Source organism: Poecilia formosa, unplaced genomic scaffold (assembly GCF_000485575.1).
Source record: "Poecilia formosa unplaced genomic scaffold, Poecilia_formosa-5.1.2 Scaffold346, whole genome shotgun sequence".
Lineage (NCBI taxonomy): Eukaryota > Metazoa > Chordata > Actinopteri > Cyprinodontiformes > Poeciliidae > Poecilia > Poecilia formosa.
In genome coordinates, this window is record NW_006800285.1 from 534,920 (window position 1) to 554,898 (window position 19,979).

General features: G+C 41.7%; 1 protein-coding gene and 1 long non-coding RNA gene across 4 annotated transcripts; one reads left to right on the top strand and one right to left on the bottom strand.

Annotated features, from left to right (window-relative positions):
- Positions 1 to 1,842: 1,842 nt before the first annotated feature.
- atp2a1 (ATPase sarcoplasmic/endoplasmic reticulum Ca2+ transporting 1) lies at positions 1,843 to 19,933 on the top strand. 3 transcript variants are annotated; one of them, XM_016661861.1, is made up of 26 exons: positions 1,843 to 1,955; positions 2,063 to 2,200; positions 2,737 to 2,754; positions 3,210 to 3,292; positions 8,081 to 8,185; positions 9,351 to 9,489; positions 10,425 to 10,505; positions 10,597 to 10,682; positions 11,596 to 11,751; positions 11,879 to 12,020; positions 12,824 to 12,990; positions 13,074 to 13,162; positions 13,245 to 13,347; positions 13,455 to 13,586; positions 14,031 to 14,156; positions 14,397 to 14,615; positions 14,701 to 14,812; positions 14,906 to 15,129; positions 15,217 to 15,437; positions 16,054 to 16,256; positions 16,432 to 16,517; positions 16,630 to 16,763; positions 17,479 to 17,596; positions 17,768 to 17,885; positions 18,090 to 18,134; positions 19,612 to 19,933. In XM_016661861.1, exons 2-25 carry the CDS (start codon positions 2,083 to 2,085, stop codon positions 18,092 to 18,094), a joined length of 2,985 nt encoding a protein of 994 aa, XP_016517347.1. In that variant the 5' UTR covers positions 1,843 to 1,955; positions 2,063 to 2,082; the 3' UTR covers positions 18,095 to 18,134; positions 19,612 to 19,933. The 3 variants fall into 3 exon arrangements, with proteins under 3 accessions (XP_016517347.1, XP_007574276.1, XP_007574275.1); XM_007574214.2 differs by lacking the exon at positions 18,090 to 18,134 and having other exon boundaries at positions 19,612 to 19,689; XM_007574213.2 differs by lacking the exons at positions 18,090 to 18,134; positions 19,612 to 19,933 and having other exon boundaries at positions 17,768 to 17,929.
- Positions 2,484 to 3,202, bottom strand: LOC103153332 (uncharacterized). The gene is made up of 2 exons (XR_001658940.1): positions 2,773 to 3,202; positions 2,484 to 2,676 (listed from the first exon to the last, which is right to left on the bottom strand). It is a non-coding gene; the product is annotated as an uncharacterized LOC103153332 (long non-coding RNA).
- Positions 19,934 to 19,979: the final 46 nt, after the last annotated feature.

The following is a 19,979-nucleotide window of genomic DNA, read 5'->3' on the forward strand; positions in this document are numbered from 1 at the left end:
TATATATATATATATATATATATGGGTAAGAAAGGCATACAAATTAACAAACACAAGCAATATTCACATCTGACCTTTGAATTAAATGTTATGAGAGTCATTATGGGGTAAAATCTTAGTTGCAGAGAACAAAGGTCAATTCCTGAGAGCATTTGAAGTCAGTCATGTTAACCCAATTACAACTTAATAAAGGGACTTATTGGCTCATTTATTCTGCGTAAAGGTTCCAACCCTTTTTCGTTCTTAGTAATCATTCCAAACTTTGTTTCAGGAACTGCCATCTGCCTGTATGCAGGTTCCAGTGGGTAGTGTGTGTAACAGGGAATGGCATTATCACTGCTTTGCTTTATTAGCATTAGAGCTCAGGCCTCAGGATGAGCTGCAGCAACCCGATCTCTGCAATGGATTGAGCGAAATGTCAGTGAGCCACCTTCATTTGTGCCATCCAGTGACTGTGGACCGCCACAGAACAATGGCTCAGAAAGCGAAGCAGGTCCAATGTGATCATAAAACATGCAGTTATGGCCGAGGTTTCACTTTTTACGGTTTAGTGTCAGTGATCGCTTGTAGCAGAACGTTGTCTTTGTTCTCGGCCCGAAAGTGAACTAACATTTCTTTTCTTATCTCCCCTCCGGTGTGTTAGCGTATCCACAGACCCCCTACCCCCCATCCTTCCTTCAAGAGCTTGATTTGGAGTTTTGATCATAAACTTCAATTCATTTTGCTGGGATTTTATGTGACACGGTGTCTCAAAGCATTGTTTTGAAGTTGAGGAAAAGAGAGACAAGGTGCGCTGTCTCCTCCAGGTTTGGACATTTAGAGACTCAAATGTTGCTGCTTTTCTTAGCAGGAAAGCTAATATTCAGTCAGAATGGATGGAGGCTGTCTGTGAATATCAGTTCCTGACAACTAACTAGGACCAGACTTTGACTGGGCCACTCTAGTAAATGACTAAATTTTGATCTAAATCATTTCACTCAACAACTCAAGTTCCTGTTGACCCTGCTGGGGGAGAATCGTTTCTCTCGAACAGGTGTTTGGGGTGTTGGGTCAAAAAGTTAAATTTTTTTGAGTAACTACTTCCACACGCTTCCTACTGGCCTTGTGGCAAGTAGCCAACAAGACTTATCATGGCTTTCTTTTAGCAGCAGATGGCTATTTGGGACGACCTACAGCTATCCTGTCAAGCTTTTTGTTTCCCAGCTGAGCTGTGGATATCTGCACCTCCCCCATAGGTGTCCCTCTCATGCAAATTTTTACTTATGTTCTCTTGCAAACCTTAGCAGAAGAGCTGTATTTTTAATGGATTTAAATTACACATAGAGGCTGAACAAATCACTGTCAAACCTCTGATTTTTCTTAATGTTTTCACTTCTACTTCACGTGAATGTCCCAGGGCTACTCGCAAATTCCCAATAAGAACCACTGAAGTCTGTGTTTGCAAAACAACAAATTGTAAAAAAAAAAAGAGAGAGAGAGAGAAAGTTCATGGAGTATGAATGTAAACCTTCTCGCCGGGCGTCCGTTCATTTGTTAGCTGAGCGTCCGTGTCTCTGCTGACACGTGAGCCCACATGTGCCCATCAGTGTCCCTTCCTCTTGTCTTTGTTCTAACCGTGCAACCTCTCTTCATCACATCTTATTTCCAGCCCGCCGGGTCGTGGACCCCTCTGCAGTTGTTGCCCTCGCCCACCCTGTCCACCTCCCCTCTGCCTATTCTTTGCCACTGGGCAATCCCTTCCCACCTATTGAGGACGTTCCCATCCAATGAGCAGAGAGAGCGTGTGGGGGGAGCACCAATGGGGCCAGTTTTTCATCTGTATAAAACTTTTCAAGAAAGTTTGCCAGGTTGCACTTTCTGTCAGTCCGGGAGGAGAGGAACAGCCCAGAGAGAGAGAGAGAGCAGCACAGGGGGGGTCTCCGGTTTATAATCCCAGTCCCACACTCAAGAAAGTGGTGGGTGAAGAAACTTTTTATAATTATTATTTTTTTTTTTTTTACCTCAGTTGTCTCCCAGTTGAGCCTGTCGGGTTGATGTGAGTGTTTCTGTTTTTCTCCCGAAGCCTCTCCGTTTCTGCCAAGGATGGAGAACGCGCACATCAAAGAGTCGGCCGACGTTCTGGCCTACTTTGGAGTCACAGAAGAGACGGGTCTGCCACCCGAGCAGGTGAAGAAGAACCTGGAGAAGTATGGCTTCAACGGTGAGGGAGAGAAAGAAACAGGAGGCCGGGACAAAGAGGCAGTGAATGATGAGATTTTTTATTTTTTAATAATTTATTCAATATCCTTCACTGGATTTGTCGTGGTGGATGAGCATCACATGAGCAGAGATGGAGGGATGAAAAAACAGAGGAGGAAGATGGAGAAGTGTTTAAGGACTGACAAATACACAAGCTGTGTGTGTGTGTGTGTGTTTGTGTGTGAGAGAGACAAAAGCTGGCACATTTAGGTGTCACGTTAGGGAATGCCATGAAAGTGTGTCAGTCAAGTTTACAACGTTTTCAGATCCGTCTCTGCAGACGCCGAGAAACTCATTCTGAATTCAAAACCAAAATTTTCCACCAAAGAACATTTCAGCTGCACGTGCGTGCACGATTAAAGGAAGTCAACTGTTGAGCTGAGCATCTGTGTCTGCCACGTAGAGCATCCCTCTCGTTGCCATTTAATCCCTCTGAATCTGTGGAGACAGCAAATGTACGGCTTTCATTCATATTTTCTGTTCTGTTCTTACCTGCAGAGCTGCCAGCAGAGGAGGGTGAGTCCGCCTACACACCTGTTACTTCCTCATCCGTGTCTGGATCGCATGTTCTGTCCATCAAAGCGCATCCCTCGGCGTGAAGCCACCTGTCCCGCTCACTTCCTGTGATGACAGCTAATGTGGTCATTTTGCTTAACACCTATCTCTTGGCTTCTCGCTGCACTTCATTGTGCCGCAGACGTGGCGCGTCCCCACACAGCTAATAATACGCCATTACCACACATTGTTGCAGGAGATGTCCCCTGCTGGGTGCATGGATCGCATATTTGCTGCACTTAACATAAACAAGCGCTGATAGACGGATATGACTTTTAAACAAGGCTGTGTAGCCTTCTTAAAATGTATTCCCTCATCGGTTTTGCATGTGCAAACACCCTAATTGGTATAGTTTAAGCACATGAACACAGTCTGTACCAGGGCATATTTAAATCAGTGTGTTTTCTGTTTATCAGGAAAGAGTATCTGGGAGTTGGTGGCGGAGCAGTTTGAGGACCTGTTGGTCAGAATCCTCCTTCTGGCTGCATGCATCTCCTTTGTGAGTTCTTACATGTTTTGTTTTGTTTGTTTGTTTTTTTTTTTTTTTGCTGACCTCCCATGATGCATCTGTATCAGTTTGTTTTCATTTGGGCAGTAGCGCCACTCTTAATATCTTGTTAAACCCGAGGCTTTTTATAACGAAGGAGGAGATTTATGACGAAGTTTAAAACATACCTAAGATCTCCAAATGTTTCATGAAAAATCAATGAGCTTCATCCATTTGTTTGACTTATTTAGTTTAGCTCCTTTTTTTTTTTTTGCCAGCAGCGTACACTGTATCCCGCAGAACAGCCTTACTCTGTGCCAAGTTAGCGTTAGCTTTGGTTACATTTACACCACAGGAAAATGCATGACAGTCTAAATGTCCCAATTCTGATCTTTTCACCTCCCCCCCCCCAAAAAAAAAAAAATCTGATTTGTGCCACTTTCTTATGTGGTGCGAAACTGGATTTGCATCCAATTGTTTCCAAAGCATTTGTGGTCAGAGCGGTCATGTTGCATTTAATCTGACTTTTATGTCAGATTAAATGCATAAAACGTGTGTCATAATTAAGCACCGGCAGAATCCAGACGTAAATCAGGATGTAAACATGTCTGAAAATTATAATTATGAACTTATTACAGATGTATGTGTGAGTTACACAGCTGCAGCAGTCAGTACAGTTGCTTTTTCACTGTGAAAGTTATTGTAATGTGTGAAAACTTTTAATTTGTTGGATAAACCAAATAGGCAAGCAGTGCCGTGTTTTAGTAGTATCCTGCAAGATGTATGTGTAATGATGATAGACTGATTGTTGGGCATGCACTAACTGTAAGGGGTTTTAAGGCTTGTTAATTTAATACGTTTTTTTCAAATAAGCATAGCACAGTTTGTTGGAATATTTTTTTATAATGTGCTTAACCTTATTAAAAATGGAAATGTTTCTGGATTGGGGTGCAGCTTGCTGATATCGGGTTTTGAGTTCAGTGAGAAACTTACCGATTTCTTAAACACATTTTCAAGACAGCTCCGATCAGGACGTCTCTATTTGGCAACCTTTGGACCAAACAACTTGTCCTGAAGGAGCCTTACTAAGTTTAGGTTTTCCAAAATTACCTCTGTTTGCTAAAAGAGATTTTGACTTTGAAGGTTTACAAAGACTGTCACAGTATTTGGTAGGATTTCGTTGTAATTTGTATGACATGGGTTGTGGGTTTTGATCGTCCTTCCTCAAGCTTGTCTCAGTTGTTTGCTGTAACTTTGGGTCAAAACTTCTAATAGAGCTGTGGTAACTGGGTGAGGTTTGTAAATCACCTTCCTTTTCAGCTCTGCCCACAAATTTCTTTTAAGGACTAAAACATTAGCATCATTGTCCTTAAACAACATTTTAAATATTTGGACTGTATCCGTTTTTCCCCAGCTTTAACTTCTTAAGATGTTGCGTACATCTGCATTATGTTCCTCACTTATGATGGCCCGTGTGCATTTAAAAACTATAATTTTTTTTTTTAGCAAAGCAGTTACAGTACTAATTTTACTAAACATACTAGGTTCATCCAGCTCCACGATTCTCATCTTGACATCTTGCCTGAGTTCTTTGATTTTCCCATGACGTCACTCAAAGAAGCAGCGCATCTGAGGTTTTATCTTTAAACAGATCTCCAATTCAGTCAAATGCTGTAAATAGACATTGAGCAGCAGCTTATATAACCCTTCTCTAATTGTTCAAAAGAACTGGAATTTTAATATATGAAAACTTTATAATTAAAGAAGAAATAATTAAAAGTTAAGTATCATTATTCGGGCACTCAGTACATCCTAACAGACCCAAAACAAGAGCAGTGCGACTACTCGAGACAGTGACAATAAAAGGAACGTTTTCTACACAGTGTGTGTAAATATCTGATTTCCGCTGCAAAGACGCATTATTAATCTTAGATTACTCAAACAAATCTTTGAGATGGACCAAACCTTATAAAACACGGTGATGAAAACTAATTATAAAACCGAGGTGCAGTTCTGTGCACTCAGTTCTCACCTGTCATCTCTGTGGTGAAGACAAACACACACTCAGACGGCCAAATACAGCATGTACATCACCGAGATATTAAATTACTTTTAGATACACTCTCATTTACACAAGGAATCCCTCTCTCCCTCTCTGCTGCTGCTCTCTCTGCTATGGTTTTATTAAGGACAGCGCGTTGCACACATTGTCTTAATCCTCAGTCTCTGCCCTCCGGCCTCCCTTACAGCTGTCGCTGTGGCCCTAGAAGGCCTGACGGCTGTGTGTGGAACAAAAAAAAAAAAAAAAAAAGAGAGAGAGAGAGAGCAAGATAAAGAGGAAGACAGAAAGTGAGTGGCAGTGTGTTCTAGTACATTTGCATGGCACAGGCTTTATTTTAAGAAAGTCTCAAGCCAGGACGAGAAACAGTATCCTTGGACAAAGGTCAAGGATGGTCGGAACGAGGGATGGCTTGCAGCAGGAGAGACGAACAGACAAGAGAGGAGGGCGCAGAAGGAGGGGTGGCTGGGGATTGGGTTGCACAATGGCATTGTTTGGTACGATGACAAATGATAGCAATTGATTGAGAGTCATATACAGTTTCTAAAAAAGAGAACACTAAATACTGCAGATACATGCTCATCCTATTCATACACACAGGAATGTTATGTCACTGCAACGTGCTGACAGGCTCTGACGCTCGCTCTGAGATCCATTGTGTGTTTGAAGAGAAGCGCCGTGAAGACAGACTGCAGGGAAGGAGCAATAAGGGGCTATTTTCAAATAAGAGAGGTGAGAAAAGACGGGAGAGGAAGGAGGGACAGCGAGTGGAAACGAGGCAAATTAGGATGCGGAGGGAAAAACTGAGCGTTATTGTCGAGGTTGGGCCCGTGCTCCGCTGGCCTGCAACTAATCTGTGTCAATGTCAACATGGAGCCTTTCCGAAACAGGCCTGCCTTTGTAAGGAGGGTGTCCCGCTCACAGAGGGACGGCCACGTGTTAAGCTATAGATTACAAAATGAGTCACGTGGTACTTATGGCGAGACATTTCACACATTGGATGACATAAGACACAACTGTCATTTGATCCACCAAAGGTTCATTACTGAGATAAATTACTGCCTTTGCTCAGTTAGCAAAACTACAAGTACCACTTTACAATAAAGTTGCACTATAAACGCTTTAAAAATCTGTCAGTAATGCAGCCTCATACAGCATAACTAATGGACTATAAACAGGTATAGTCCATTAGTTAACAGCAAGACATGTCACATGTCTTGGTTTCTTGCCAAATAGTAGGCTTTCAAAAGTGTAGTAACTTTTGACCTGTAATTTTTATAATCATCAGTTTAGACTTTCTCTGGAAATGCTTGCATCTTCCAGATATATAAATTAATGTGTATCCAAATTATTGTGTGAAAGACTTACTACACTTTAAAATAATCAGTGACATTACACACACTCTTTAGCACTGATAGTTTGTTAACATGAAAATAAGAAAGCCGAAATAAACAACAGAACTCCAAATTGTAGGATTTAGGCTAAATATCAGCAGTGCATAATAGTGATGTAATAAGATCTTGTATTTCGAGACTCTGCAATATTAAAAATGTAGTTCTTATTCAAGTAAGTTTTGACTCCCAAGGCACTACGCAGTTGTTCTCTTATGTGTAAATAATATATCTTAGCTATAGGCTATATTGTGTCATTGGGTAAGCTAACAGTACTTGCTTATAAAAGGACTTGCCCTCACTTTCAATAATTTGGTAGAAGAAGAAATGGTGAAAATGTGGAAGACAAGAAACAAACTATTTTAAAGATCTATGAGAAAACTCCAGCTAGCTGTTACCGCTAACAACAATAAAGTTAGCATCTGCTTCTGCATCTTCCTAGCTGCGCTAAGATAAAGTCCTACTTCACAGTTTTAAATGTGTCTGCACTCCATCTGTTTATTTGTGTGTTAAAATCTAAACTATTATTTGTAAAAACACAAATGGAGTAGATAAAACACGACTATTAAAACATCAGAACCACCTTAGGATTAGAAAAGCATAAAATCAAAGGGCCTGCTCAAAACATAACTTGAACATTCAGCACTGGATATAGATTAGCTTAAAATAAAAGACTAGAGTAATAGGTAAAATATGACAATTTTGGGAAACTGTAAACTTTGTGACAATAGTGTGAATGGCTAATTATTAGCCACTAACATTAGCAAGTTTAGCATCGACAGCTGGACTTACTATTGGTTTGAAGCTAAAGTGCTACTTCCTGTTTTTAATTTAGTCATCTGAATATAAAGTAGAATTTGTGAAAACAAAAAGGGTTGAATTTTGTTTGGCTTGTGTGTGTTTTTTTTTTAGAAATTTCAAAGCACAGTAAAGTCAAAACTCAAGACTTGACTTTTGTGTTTGGAAAGAGTTTAAGCCAAAGTGTGAGATTATGCTCCCATTTGAGTTTTTGACACAACTTTGTTAATGGTGGCAATGAATGAACATTTTAATTTTATTTTAACCTTTTCCACCAGAGTCAGCTCAATTTTGCAATGCATCATTGCAGTGAACTGTATCTTTTTCTACATATTGATACAGAAACAGTAGAGATCTAACTTAAATTTAAGATCAATCATTCAGGTTGATTATTTTATATTATATTATAATTGTTAATATCTAATTTGTCCCTGACATTTGTTGCTTTCAGAATAGCAGACTGCTGCTGTCAGAATTTAAAATGATATGGAGTCATTTTTTAAAACCTAATATTCTAACATGCACTAACCCCTTTGCATCTGCCTGACACAGGTGCTGGCTTGGTTTGAGGAAGGTGAAGAAACAGTCACCGCCTTCGTCGAGCCCTTCGTCATCCTCCTCATCCTCATTGCCAATGCCATCGTAGGGGTGTGGCAGGTCAGTCGGAGAGCACGCACGCACAAACACACACACACAGCAAGATAATCACAGTCTGGAGGATGAAGGGCACGTGGCTTCCCCTGCACACTGCACACTGTGTTTCACACACACCTAAATAGACTCTCAAACTTAGCAACAGTCACGCACAATAAATCACACACATTGTCGACCCGTTCCGGCCTTGCGTCCTTTACGGACATCGCACTCCTCTACCAAAGAGTTCAAGGGAAGCCAGGTGTGACGTCAGCAAGAGGTCAAGAGGCTGAAGGTCAGAACAACAAGGTGATGACCTGCAGCCCCAGCTGCTTGGAAGGTCTAAACAGATGTTTTGTTTTTCCTCAGTTCATAGTAGCAATACAGGCTGGAAGTGGGCTTTGGGTTTAGTGGGAGTGCGTTACAGCCCTACATCAGTCATTTGGAAACTATGCACAAGGGTTCACACATGGAGGATATGGAGAGGGAAGACAGCTGGCATAAGTTGAGCTTTACACTTTGAGGCGGTTGGGGGTAGCCTTAGAAGAAAACCGCAGACTGAGCCAAACATCAGCCCAGTCTGTTCAATCACAGGCTGATGCAGTGTTCACTGCTCTTCGCAGTACGCTGGACGTCAAACAAAATGTTCTTCAGATTCCACTTCAGTTCAGTGTTAAACTTAAACGTATGGCTACCGGGATTTCATGTGACGCGCCAACACAAGTTAGCTCATTATTTGGAAGCGAAATATGCATTTTGCATGCTTCTTAATTGTTTTTCCAAAAAATACATATCTGAAAAGAAGTGTGCAATGCGAAATAAACTCCAGTGCAGCCCACCCTCCAGAAGACGCCTGATCAGTTCATAAAGTCCAGAAATGTGTAATTTAATCTCAATGTAAATGTTATTCAACATCTGCGCATCAACCTGAGTACATCATCCGCACAGTGAGATACAGAGGAACTAATTTCACCAGGTTACACAACTTTTTTAGGTTTTATTTAAAATGAGAAAACTCACCATCGCTGTCTTTCCACTTCCACACAATAATCCACTTATGCGTTAAACTCTCAATGAAATACACGTTCCAATAAACTTTACACTGCATATTTGTCCGTTTTCCTATATGACTGGACAAGTGGCTGACGGAGGAAGTCGTTGTTGTAATTAATGTGAATTTCTGCTTCAGGAGCGGAATGCAGAGAGCGCCATCGAGGCACTAAAGGAGTACGAGCCTGAGATGGGAAAAGTTTACAGGGCTGACAGGAAGAGTGTGCAGAGGATCAAGGCCAGGGAGATAGTTCCTGGGGATGTGGTGGAGGTTTCTGGTAAGTCCTATGTTTATTAAAAACGATGCCATGTTGCTGTGACCCTGCTAACAGATGTCAACAGAAACAACTTCTTGTGCAGTAGTGACTGTCATCCACATGAGCTGCTTTTTCTTTGTCTTTTTCCGAAAGTAGATTTTTTTTATTGTGAAGTTCAAACAAGGGTATTTGAGACTCACCCTGTTGCCAGTAGATGCTAGTTTTGTTCAGAAAAAAGTTTATAAGAAATGGTAAATCTGATCAAAAGAAAAAAGGCCAATGAGCATGTCATTCTTGTGTAGTTTGTTGTGAAAATTTTGGTTTGTTCTTGGGGCAAAAATATTCATACGCATAAGAAAAATTGGGGACATTTGTACAAAAAAACATAATAAATGACAGTGACTCTTCTTGGACTTGCATGATATGAGTTTTTCAGTTCCAGTACAGATCAGGCCATTTGATTTGAGCAGTCGGAACAAGGCTCTTTGTTAAGCTGCAAACCTCTTAAACATTACTGCTTAGCTTTTAGCCGGTGGTTCCATCTATAAAGAAATGACACCATCCTTTTAAGGTAAGCACAAAGAAAAAGGGGTGGAGAAGCTCGACTGTGAAAGCACTTGATATTGACCCAGTCCTCTGTCTCTCCTCGTCCACCTGTTCTTTTCCTGTCATGACCTCCCCAAGGTCTTGCTCTCCCCCTGACTCTCACAGTGGTATCGGTTTTCAACAACAACACTATTCATCCAAAGTGCTAAGACCAGTCAATCACCCCTGCCCCCCTTCATCCTGCATGCTGCTGTCAGATTGTTACTGAGCTTTGCGCTGCAAATCTCCACAGCAAATCGAGCAAATTAAAAGGAGCCCAAGGTTATCTTACCGGCCCATACGTTTTAATGTAAACCAAGCGTTTGCCTTCCCTTTCTGTCTTTGCCTGTTGTCGATTGTGCGAACGATAGTTGGTGACAAAGTTCCAGCAGACATCAGGATCATCTCCATCAAGTCCACCACTCTACGTGTGGACCAGTCCATTCTCACTGGTATGCCCATCATCAAAAATAGATGACAAAAGAAAAAAACATGCTTCTGATGTCTTCACTGATCGCTCTCAAACTCGTCGTTGTGCTTCAGGAGAGTCTGTGAGCGTGATAAAGCACACTGAGGCTGTTCCGGACCCCCGGGCTGTGAACCAGGACAAGAAGAACATGCTGTTCTCTGTAAGTCTCTTCTTTACCCTCCCTAGAGATGTACACAGCATTCGCCACATTTTACAACCCCAGCTAGAGTTTTACAAATCATTCAAATCAATACCATCTTTTAGAAAACCCAAGCATATTTTGCCAGTGTGACACCACTGACTGAAGACGATGCTCGTACTACACAATCTAACGAGGCGACCAGGAGGTCTCTGATTTTTCCCATTTTGAAGAATGGGCCACAAGTCATATGTGTCCCTCAAGGAAACGGGAAGTCACGATGACGGGTTCAAAGTTCACATTCTGATCAACTTTTTAAAGCAGAGCATGAAGTTAAAAAATGGTTTTGTTTAATTCACTTTATAGCAATTAGTTCAATAGTATATTTATAAAACTAAAAATAAAAACATAAAAAAAATGAATAATTTCTTAATATAATATGTTTTGCCCTGTTATTTAACACGTTTTTCATTGTGGTATTTTGTTACTGCAATAAAACAGGAACTTTCTCGGCTGTTTAAACATCTTCACTTCATGTTTCAACAAATGTAGTGCAGTTCGTATTTCTTTAAGATCTGATAATGTAGCTTCATATTTTCTTTTTAGTTACACCCCCATGTTACACTCCTTACTCTATCTAATAACTATTGAAGACGGTGGCAATTGTTTGAAACCATAGTAGTCAAAATCAATACATTTAGTAGACAGATTAATACTGACTCTTGATTACTCCATGTTCATTTATTGTCAATGTTCACTGCTATTCCCTAATTGCTATTTCTTGAAGATATTTTCCTGCCAACTTTTGGTTCCTCCACTGAACACCAGGTTAAAAATAAAACACCTAAAAACTTCATGAAACTCTAAATGACCTGAAATAGTCTGACAACTGTTAAGACAATACAGCTTCTAAACTTTTCTGCAACTCCTGCAGGGCACCAACATCGCTGCCGGGAAGGCCACAGGCATCGCCGTTGCCACTGGTGTCTCCACTGAGATCGGTAAGATTCGTGACCAGATGGCGGCCACCGAGCAGGAGAAGACGCCTCTGCAACAGAAACTGGATGAGTTTGGAGAGCAGCTCTCCAAGGTGGGTAAGACTGGCGAACATGATCTGACGTATCCTGCACTTGTTGCTGGTCTTTTCAATATTATTTCAAAATATAACGCTTTGACTTAAATCTCCTGCCGTATCCTTTGCTCGCCTCTCTCTACAGGTCATCTCCCTCATTTGTGTGGCCGTGTGGATAATCAACATAGGTCATTTCAATGACCCCGTCCATGGGGGATCCTGGATCCGTGGTGCCATCTACTATTTCAAGATTGCTGTGGCTTTGGCTGTGGCTGCCATTCCCGAAGGTAAACCCCAGAGATTAGCCTGCTGGTTGTACAGTGCCACCATCTTGACTTAAATGAAAGAGAGAGCTGAGTTTTTTGGTGAGCTGCAGGATTTGCCTGGTCTGCTTTTTTTAATGCCACCTCCAAGTAGTTCATAGTTTTAATGTGCAAATGTTTTCCCCGTTTAGTCTGCAACCCCTACAAAAGAAAAAAAAATCAGGGCCTTGAGAAGTCACCTAGTTAGTAAAGAGAGGTCTTCAAAAACTGCAAATAACCCAGAATACACCATCCCAGTAGGAAAGCATGGTGGTAGCTCCAGTATGCTGTGGTGATGCTTGTGTTCAGTATGGATATGTCATTTGATGGGAAGGTGAATGGAGTTAAATCCAAGTCCCTCCTGGGAGAAAACTTGTTAAAGACTGGGAAACCCTGCAACTAGGGCACCAGATAGATCACTTTCCATAAACCATAAACATACACCCAGTGCTAGATGTAGTTGTTAATACATTGGATGTCCTAGTCAAAGTCGAGAAGAATCTGAGACAAGACTTCAAAAATCATTCACAAACCTAAAATTTTAGCTATGAAGGTGGTCCTACAATGTATTGGCAAAGAGGAGGTGTGTGAAATGTATGTTCAAAAACCACGTTTTACTTTTCTACACCTTCACAAATCTTTCCGATGTTAAAATGGCACTACAGTCAGTCATGTGGTTTTAAACTGAACAGAGATTTCTTAACATCAGTTCTTTGTCTTCATGTTCCCTCTGTCAATAAACCAGTTTTTAGCGTCTGATGGATTCTGTGCCCTCATTCCCATCACAGGACTGCCGGCTGTCATCACCACTTGTCTGGCGTTGGGAACGCGTCGTATGGCCAAGAAGAACGCCATCGTCAGAAGCCTTCCCTCTGTGGAGACTCTGGGCTGCACCTCGGTCATCTGCTCTGACAAGACAGGCACGCTCACAACCAACCAGATGTGCGTCACCAAGGTCGGTTCGTGCCCACCAACATGGAGTTTTATTTTCATAACTTTTAAATGTGAAGGACGCGTTTTAAACCTTTTTCATTGCAGATGTTCGTCATTGATAAAGTGGAAGGTGACAGCGTTACCCTTGGACAGTTCGACATTTCCGGCTCAAAGTACACCCCCGAAGGAGAAGTGTAAGTGAAAGACAAAATGAGAGATTCACAATCTTGAACCACGTTTGCGCTGGAAAACAATTTGTTCCACCTTTCTCTCCAGCACGAAGAACAATGCACTTGTGAAATGCGGACAGTATGACGGACTGGTCGAGCTGGCAACCATCTGTGCCCTGTGCAACGACTCATCTCTGGACTACAACGAGGTCAGCGTTGCAGTCGCAACTACGAATACATTGCACCGATGTTTACGTGCTGCAAGAAAAAGTGAAAATGCTTTGACTCTGATTCCTTCCCTCGGTCCACGGTGCAGTCCAAGGGCATTTATGAGAAAGTAGGCGAGGCCACAGAGACCGCCCTGTGCTGTTTGGTGGAGAAGATGAATGTGTTCAACACCGAAGTACGCGGTCTGTCAAAGGTCGAGAGGGCAAACGCTTGCTGTTCGGTAAGTCCATGACAGCTCTCATTCAGCATGCAGTAAGTTGTAACATTACCAATATTTTATATTTTCCAATGAATCAAATTAAATGTAGAGAATGCCTAACAAAGAGGTTCTTCATAGTTGCATTTTATGCACATTAAAGCCAGGGATTTTTATTTTGTTTGTTGATATTTTTGCGTCGTCTGCAGTGAGAACCTGCTTTGGTCATCAGTTTCGAACTCTCAATACAGTAGGGATTAGTCAGCAAAAATCCTGCCAAAAGTTAATTAATTTACAATGAAATCCTTCTCAGCACCAAGACGCAAACGCACAAAAGCAGCTGCTGAGCTACAGCGGGATCTTTTTCTTGGACAGATAGCAGCTTAGCTAATTAAAACTGTCCTGATCTTTAATCTTTTAGAGGTAACCTTCATTTGTATTTCCGTTTGTCTGTCCACTTCCAATCAGGTCATCAAGCAGCTGATGAGGAAGGAATTCACCCTGGAGTTCTCCAGAGACAGGAAGTCCATGTCAGTGTACTGCTCACCCGCAAAATCTGCCAAAGCTCCTGTGGGGAACAAGATGTTTGTCAAAGTGAGTGATGGCACCTCTTTGAAACCGTGACACCTACAAGAATTTGGATCTACAGAAATCAAAATATCTCAGTTTAAGTTTGGAGAAGATCTGTTTTATGCTACACCTGTACTGAAACACACGCAGATTGAGAGCCATTTGTTTTAAAGACATGAACATATATGGAGATTGCTTACAAAAGAGTTTTAAGATTATTGGCGTAACGTAAACCTAAAGACTGTGTCTCTATGTCATTGTCAGGGTGCTCCAGAAGGTGTGATTGATCGCTGTGCTTATGTTCGCGTGGGCACCAATCGCGTACCACTGACTGGTCCAGTCAAAGACCAGATCATGTCAGTCATCAAAGAGTGGGGAACCGGACGCGATACCCTCCGCTGTTTGGCGCTCGCTACCTGCGACACGCCTCTGAGGAAGGAAGAGATGAACCTGGAGGACTCCACGAAGTTTGCAGACTACGAGGTGGATCATCTGAACAAAAAGGAACTACAGAAATATATCCGTCATGGCAGAATGCAGTGGATCATGTTTTCCTTCCTTTCTCTAGACTGACTTGACCTTTGTTGGCTGTGTTGGCATGCTTGACCCTCCTCGCAAAGAGGTCATGAGCTCCATTGAGCTGTGCAAGGCTGCTGGCATCCGTGTCATCATGATCACTGGTCAGTCTGAGCAGCAGACCGATTTATTCGAGAAGAGACTTGAGCAAAGACTGGTAAGAGATGACGAAACTCTCATTCCTGCTCCTCTTTCAGGTGACAATAAGGGTACGGCTGTGGCAATCTGCAGACGCATTGGCATCTTCTCTGAGGAGGAGGATGTCACTGGTAAGGCCTTCACAGGCCGTGAGTTTGATGACCTCAGTCCGTACGATCAGAAGAAAGCGGTCCGAAAGGCTTGCTGCTTTGCCAGAGTGGAGCCATCCCACAAGTCCAAAATTGTCGAGTTCCTGCAGGGCTTTGACGAGATTACAGCCATGGTGAGGAGAAATATGCTTCCCTTCTGATGAAGTAGACCTGGTAAATCTGGCCAAAATAACTCTCCCCACTTCCTTCTCTTCACCAAGACCGGTGACGGAGTGAACGATGCTCCCGCCTTGAAGAAGGCGGAGATTGGCATCGCCATGGGCTCTGGCACTGCCGTTGCCAAGTCTGCCTCTGAGATGGTCCTGGCCGACGACAACTTCTCTTCCATCGTGTCTGCTGTTGAGGAGGGCAGAGCCATTTACAACAATATGAAGCAGTTTATCCGCTACCTCATCTCCTCCAATGTTGGCGAGGTCGTCTGGTGAGCACGTAGTTTTTTATTTTTTTTATTTTGAATTATAACAACATTAACTGCATCGGAGATGAGGAATCGAATGCGAGACTCTTACGAGACGTAGCTTATTTGTACAAATCGTCTCGTCTTGACTTTTAACTCACACTCTAAATACTGGACTGAATAAAAGTGTAAAGACTCTAAACGCTAAATGTGACTGAGTTAGACTTTCACAACTCTAAATTTGTGAAATTTAGAGTTGTGACAGCTATTCAGATATAGCTGTCATTTTCTGTCTACTTTGAACAATACTCTAGAACTGACTTAAACTCATTTTCTAAAGATTTAACTCTAATTTGAATGGGTTTTTTTCTCTTGCTGATAAACTAAATACTATTACAAAGCCACTGCTGGCTTAAAAAAAATAAATAAAAGCATTTCCTTTTACATTATTTTAAAACTGAAAATTTTGGGGCCATGTGTAGAGTAGTGGTAAAGTGTCCCATGGAGGCTAATAATCTCAGCCATTTGGAGCTCAATATGCAACATTTTCAACTTAGACTAAACAAATGACTTGTGAAAGTCTCAGTTTTATAATATTGAGAAAATAAATAAGACAGTCGTTTAATTCTCCCTTTCTCAGTATCTTCCTGACCGCTGCCTTGGGTCTGCCAGAGGCGCTGATCCCTGTCCAGCTTCTTTGGGTCAACCTGGTGACTGATGGTCTACCAGCCACTGCTCTGGGCTTCAATCCCCCCGACTTGGACATCATGGGCAAAGCCCCCCGCTCCCCCAAAGAGCCCCTTATCTCAGGCTGGCTCTTCTTCAGATATCTGGCCATTGGAGGTAGATTGTTGAACAAAGATTGCCTTACAGCCACTAAAAAAAAAAAAATCAATTAATTTGCTTGGTTAAACTAGTAAACAGCCCCTATCCAGACTCTCTTTCATTTAAAAATGGTTTATATTATAATATATTATATTATAATAGCTTTATTTAGTTTTGACGCCTGTTCTTCCAGGTTATGTCGGTGCAGCAACAGTGGCTGCAGCAGCTTGGTGGTTCCTGTACTGTGATGAAGGTCCAATGGTCACCTTCTACCAACTGGTAAGTAATGAAAAAAATCATCATACCGAACGAATTCTTAAAGTACAAGCACTTCATTATGAGAACATTCAAACTTTGAAAGACTGATGCTTACCTTAAATCTTCCCGTCAGTCGCATTTCATGCAGTGCAGTGAGGAAAACGAGGACTTCGAAGGCGTCCACTGTGAAGTATTCGAGTCTGCGCCGCCAATGACGATGGCTCTGTCTGTGCTGGTCACCATCGAGATGTGCAACGCTCTGAACAGGTGTGGCGCACAATGACTTCCACAAGCTTAGCATGAAAACATGCAAATCGGGTTGCACAAACTAGCAACAGCTTGCTATCAACAAATCAAACATGAACATGTTCTTTAGAAATGAACACAAAATGCAGCTTTTAGTGGTTACTGCTGAGTTATTCAACCCCCTTCGTGACAAACGTCGTATGATCAAATGCAAAGCCAGGCACTATTGCTAATTAGCCTTAGCCCGTACCGTGGACACTAAGATCTAAATGTCTGCTGCCATCATCTCTTGCTGCTGGTCTTCTGCAGTCAGTCACGAGTTTTCGCCGCCTACCAGACATAACGTCACGAGTCAACGGAAGATTTCCATCAGCAGTCTGCTTTAAAAAGGCTTCATCTCAGGCACACCTGATGCAAATCAAGCACCTAAATAATAGCAATTTAGAGTATTCAGATATAGCTGTCATTTTCTGTCTACTTTGAATCTTTTTTCGAAAAAGGATTTTATAACTTGGGATTGAATGTCTAAGCCGATTAAAGATTTAACCTTATGGTTTTCTTGATTTCTCCCTGGAGTTTTAAAGGAGGAGCTCACAATTCAATTTTGATAGTAATTTTGGCGTTTTTGAAGATTTCTGAAAATCGTGTATATTCATATTATGTCAACATTGTTAATTTGTGTTGGTCTAATAATGCATTGAGGTTTGCTCGTTTGCCTCCTCCTAAAACCACCCAGCTTGTCGGAGAACCAGTCTCTGGTGCGGATGCCTCCCTGGAGTAACCTCTGGCTGATGGGCGCCATGAGCCTCTCCATGTCCCTCCACTTCATGATCATCTACGTCGACCCCTTGCCTGTAAGTCGCCTCCTCAGCTCAGCCGTAACACTAGGAAGGCTATTCTTTTTTTTGTGCTCTGCCACAGCAAACTGAGAAATAGAAAAACTTCACCATCCGTCGTCGTTTCGGTGTAGAATTTTCTGGGTCGACCGCTGAAGTGTTTTTTTTTCCCACGCTGCTGATCCACAGATGATCTTCAAGCTCACTCATCTGAATGTGGAGCAGTGGTTGATGGTGCTGAAGCTTTCCTTCCCGGTCATCCTTCTCGACGAGCTTTTGAAGTTTGTGGCTCGAACGTATCTGGAAGGTGAGCGGGTTCAGCAACTGTTGTCATAGTTTTGTTTTATTCACTGTCTTATCAGGGTGCAGCGATAACATCTCCCCTTTATTTATTCCAGTTTTAATGTCCTGCCACCTTCTTTCCTCTAATCTGTTTTTTCTGATGAGTCTAATTTTCCTCTTCCCTTCCTGGACGCTCCACTTCCTCATTCCTTTTATTCTGACAATGCAGTCTAAACCCCGTCTCCCCTCCTCCATCCCCCTGTAACTAAACAAGGTATTCTCCTCCTGACTCAAAGCTGAGCGTTTTCTATGTACCGTGCGACGATCTGCTTGTATCCCGAGGGTTGACTGAATCTCTTGTAAAGCTTTTAAAAGCCTACTAATCTTTGTAGATATCTGGTGTGTAGAGAATGAAGTGAGAGAATGTTATCCTAGTAACACTTTCTTCATAATAAAAATACCACTGACATGCACATGTAGCAGCTCGTGCATTTTTGACCTATTTTACAGTAACTAAAACTAACCCTGCTGCTTCAAGGTGAGTTTTGTCAGAACATTTCTGGAGTATGCCGGTTCATTTATTTCCCAAATCTTTGTTTGCTGTGTTTTAATTTTTACAAGCACTAAAAAAAAGTAAAGATGTATCCTTACTTTCATATGGATTTTCCACTTTTGCAAGACAGAGTTTAGGCTTCTGATAATAAAGCAAGAGGTTTCTTTTTCAACAGGCAGACTCAGTTGAAGAGTGTGATAATGTGCCAAAGTCTGGGAACACAAACTTCTTTCTTTAAGAGGCATTTTGGTTAACATATAAAAGAGCTACTTGAATAATATTCAGGGAAGCAGGAAGATGGTTATCAAGATTTGATCAAAAGTAAGAGATTTTCAGGGATCGCGCTTTAAATACGTGGAAAATCTCCAGGGAGGAAGGGGTGGGTGGACGAACAAATGGATAGAGGAACGGACAGCTGGACAGAAGTGATGACACGTTCAGCTCTTAGTTTATTACCACCTGTAGCCTCATATTTCAGGTCGACTTTGCAAATATGAACGTTTTGAGTGCTAATAAATCCTTTCACATTCACCGTTTTTATGAGGGGCTTTATAGTTTCTAATTTCATGTATTTGCTTTGTTTGGAAAGCAGACATTTCTTACTTTTTATGTAATATTTAAACCAAACTTTACATTTTTATTTACACAAACACATATGAACAAAAGACTGCTATTAAATCTACCGAACAGAACCACAACAGAGACAGAAGGAAACTCGGTAACCAAATGAACGCAGGTTGAGTTTTTGATAAGATTCTCTCCAAAGATAGGCCGAAATGCTGAATATAAAGAGATGCATGGATTATGTACAAATGTTTATCCAGCTTTTAGATCATAGAAATACAAATATGCATCCATTCTTTATTTTCCTCTCCACATTTATCCAGACCTGGAAAATAAAATCTACTTCCAAACGTCCCCAAACTGCGTAGGAACCCCTGGGTGTTTGTTGGATTATTTGTTTGCTCTAACACACTTAGCAACAAAACTGTGTGTGTCCGTACGAAGACACACACACCCCCTCACATCAGCAACACGTTGCCCATTTGGTGCGGCGCATCTCGTTTATGGAGCAAAGCTAATTACTAGGCCGACGTCGAGTCCCGTTTTTCTGATATCAGTGCAGTATTCAGTTAGACCCCATAAGGAAAGTCTTTGTACTTTTTAACGAATAGATTTTTTTGCTTTGTTCGTTCAGGAAAAGTTTAAAAAGGAAGCGTGGAAGAGTGAGCATCTGAAGCAGAGGGAGCTGCGGCAACACAGAGGATGGAGAGATGAAAACAGCACAATGCTGCAAACGAATGAAAAACTCGACGAGTCGCCTGATCTAAACGTCGAGTGGTGTGAAATCAACAGGAGGCACAAAAGGCATCTGACAATACACCAAAAAGCTGCAAAAGTATTGTGTTTTTTTTTTTTCTTTCTGTGTATGTTCCAAAAAAATAATATATAGTTATGGTATTTTAAAGCTATTCTGTTTATTTTTATTCTTAAAGAATAAAGATGTGTACTGAGGATAACGGGATTTGTAACTCTTAATCTGTCTGCATGTACAGTCAAACTGCA

What these genes read in the sequence shown, in the direction of transcription:
- atp2a1 (XM_007574213.2), top strand. Translation starts at nt 2,083, where the DNA reads ATGGAGAACGCGCACATCAAAGAGTCGGCCGACGTTCTGGCCTACTTT. An exon ending in GGACCAGTCCATTCTCACTG is followed by an intron (nt 10,506 to 10,596) that starts GTATGCCCATCA and finishes GTTGTGCTTCAG; the next exon opens with GAGAGTCTGTGAGCGTGATA. An exon ending in ACCAGATGTGCGTCACCAAG is followed by an intron (nt 12,991 to 13,073) that starts GTCGGTTCGTGC and finishes TTTTCATTGCAG; the next exon opens with ATGTTCGTCATTGATAAAGT.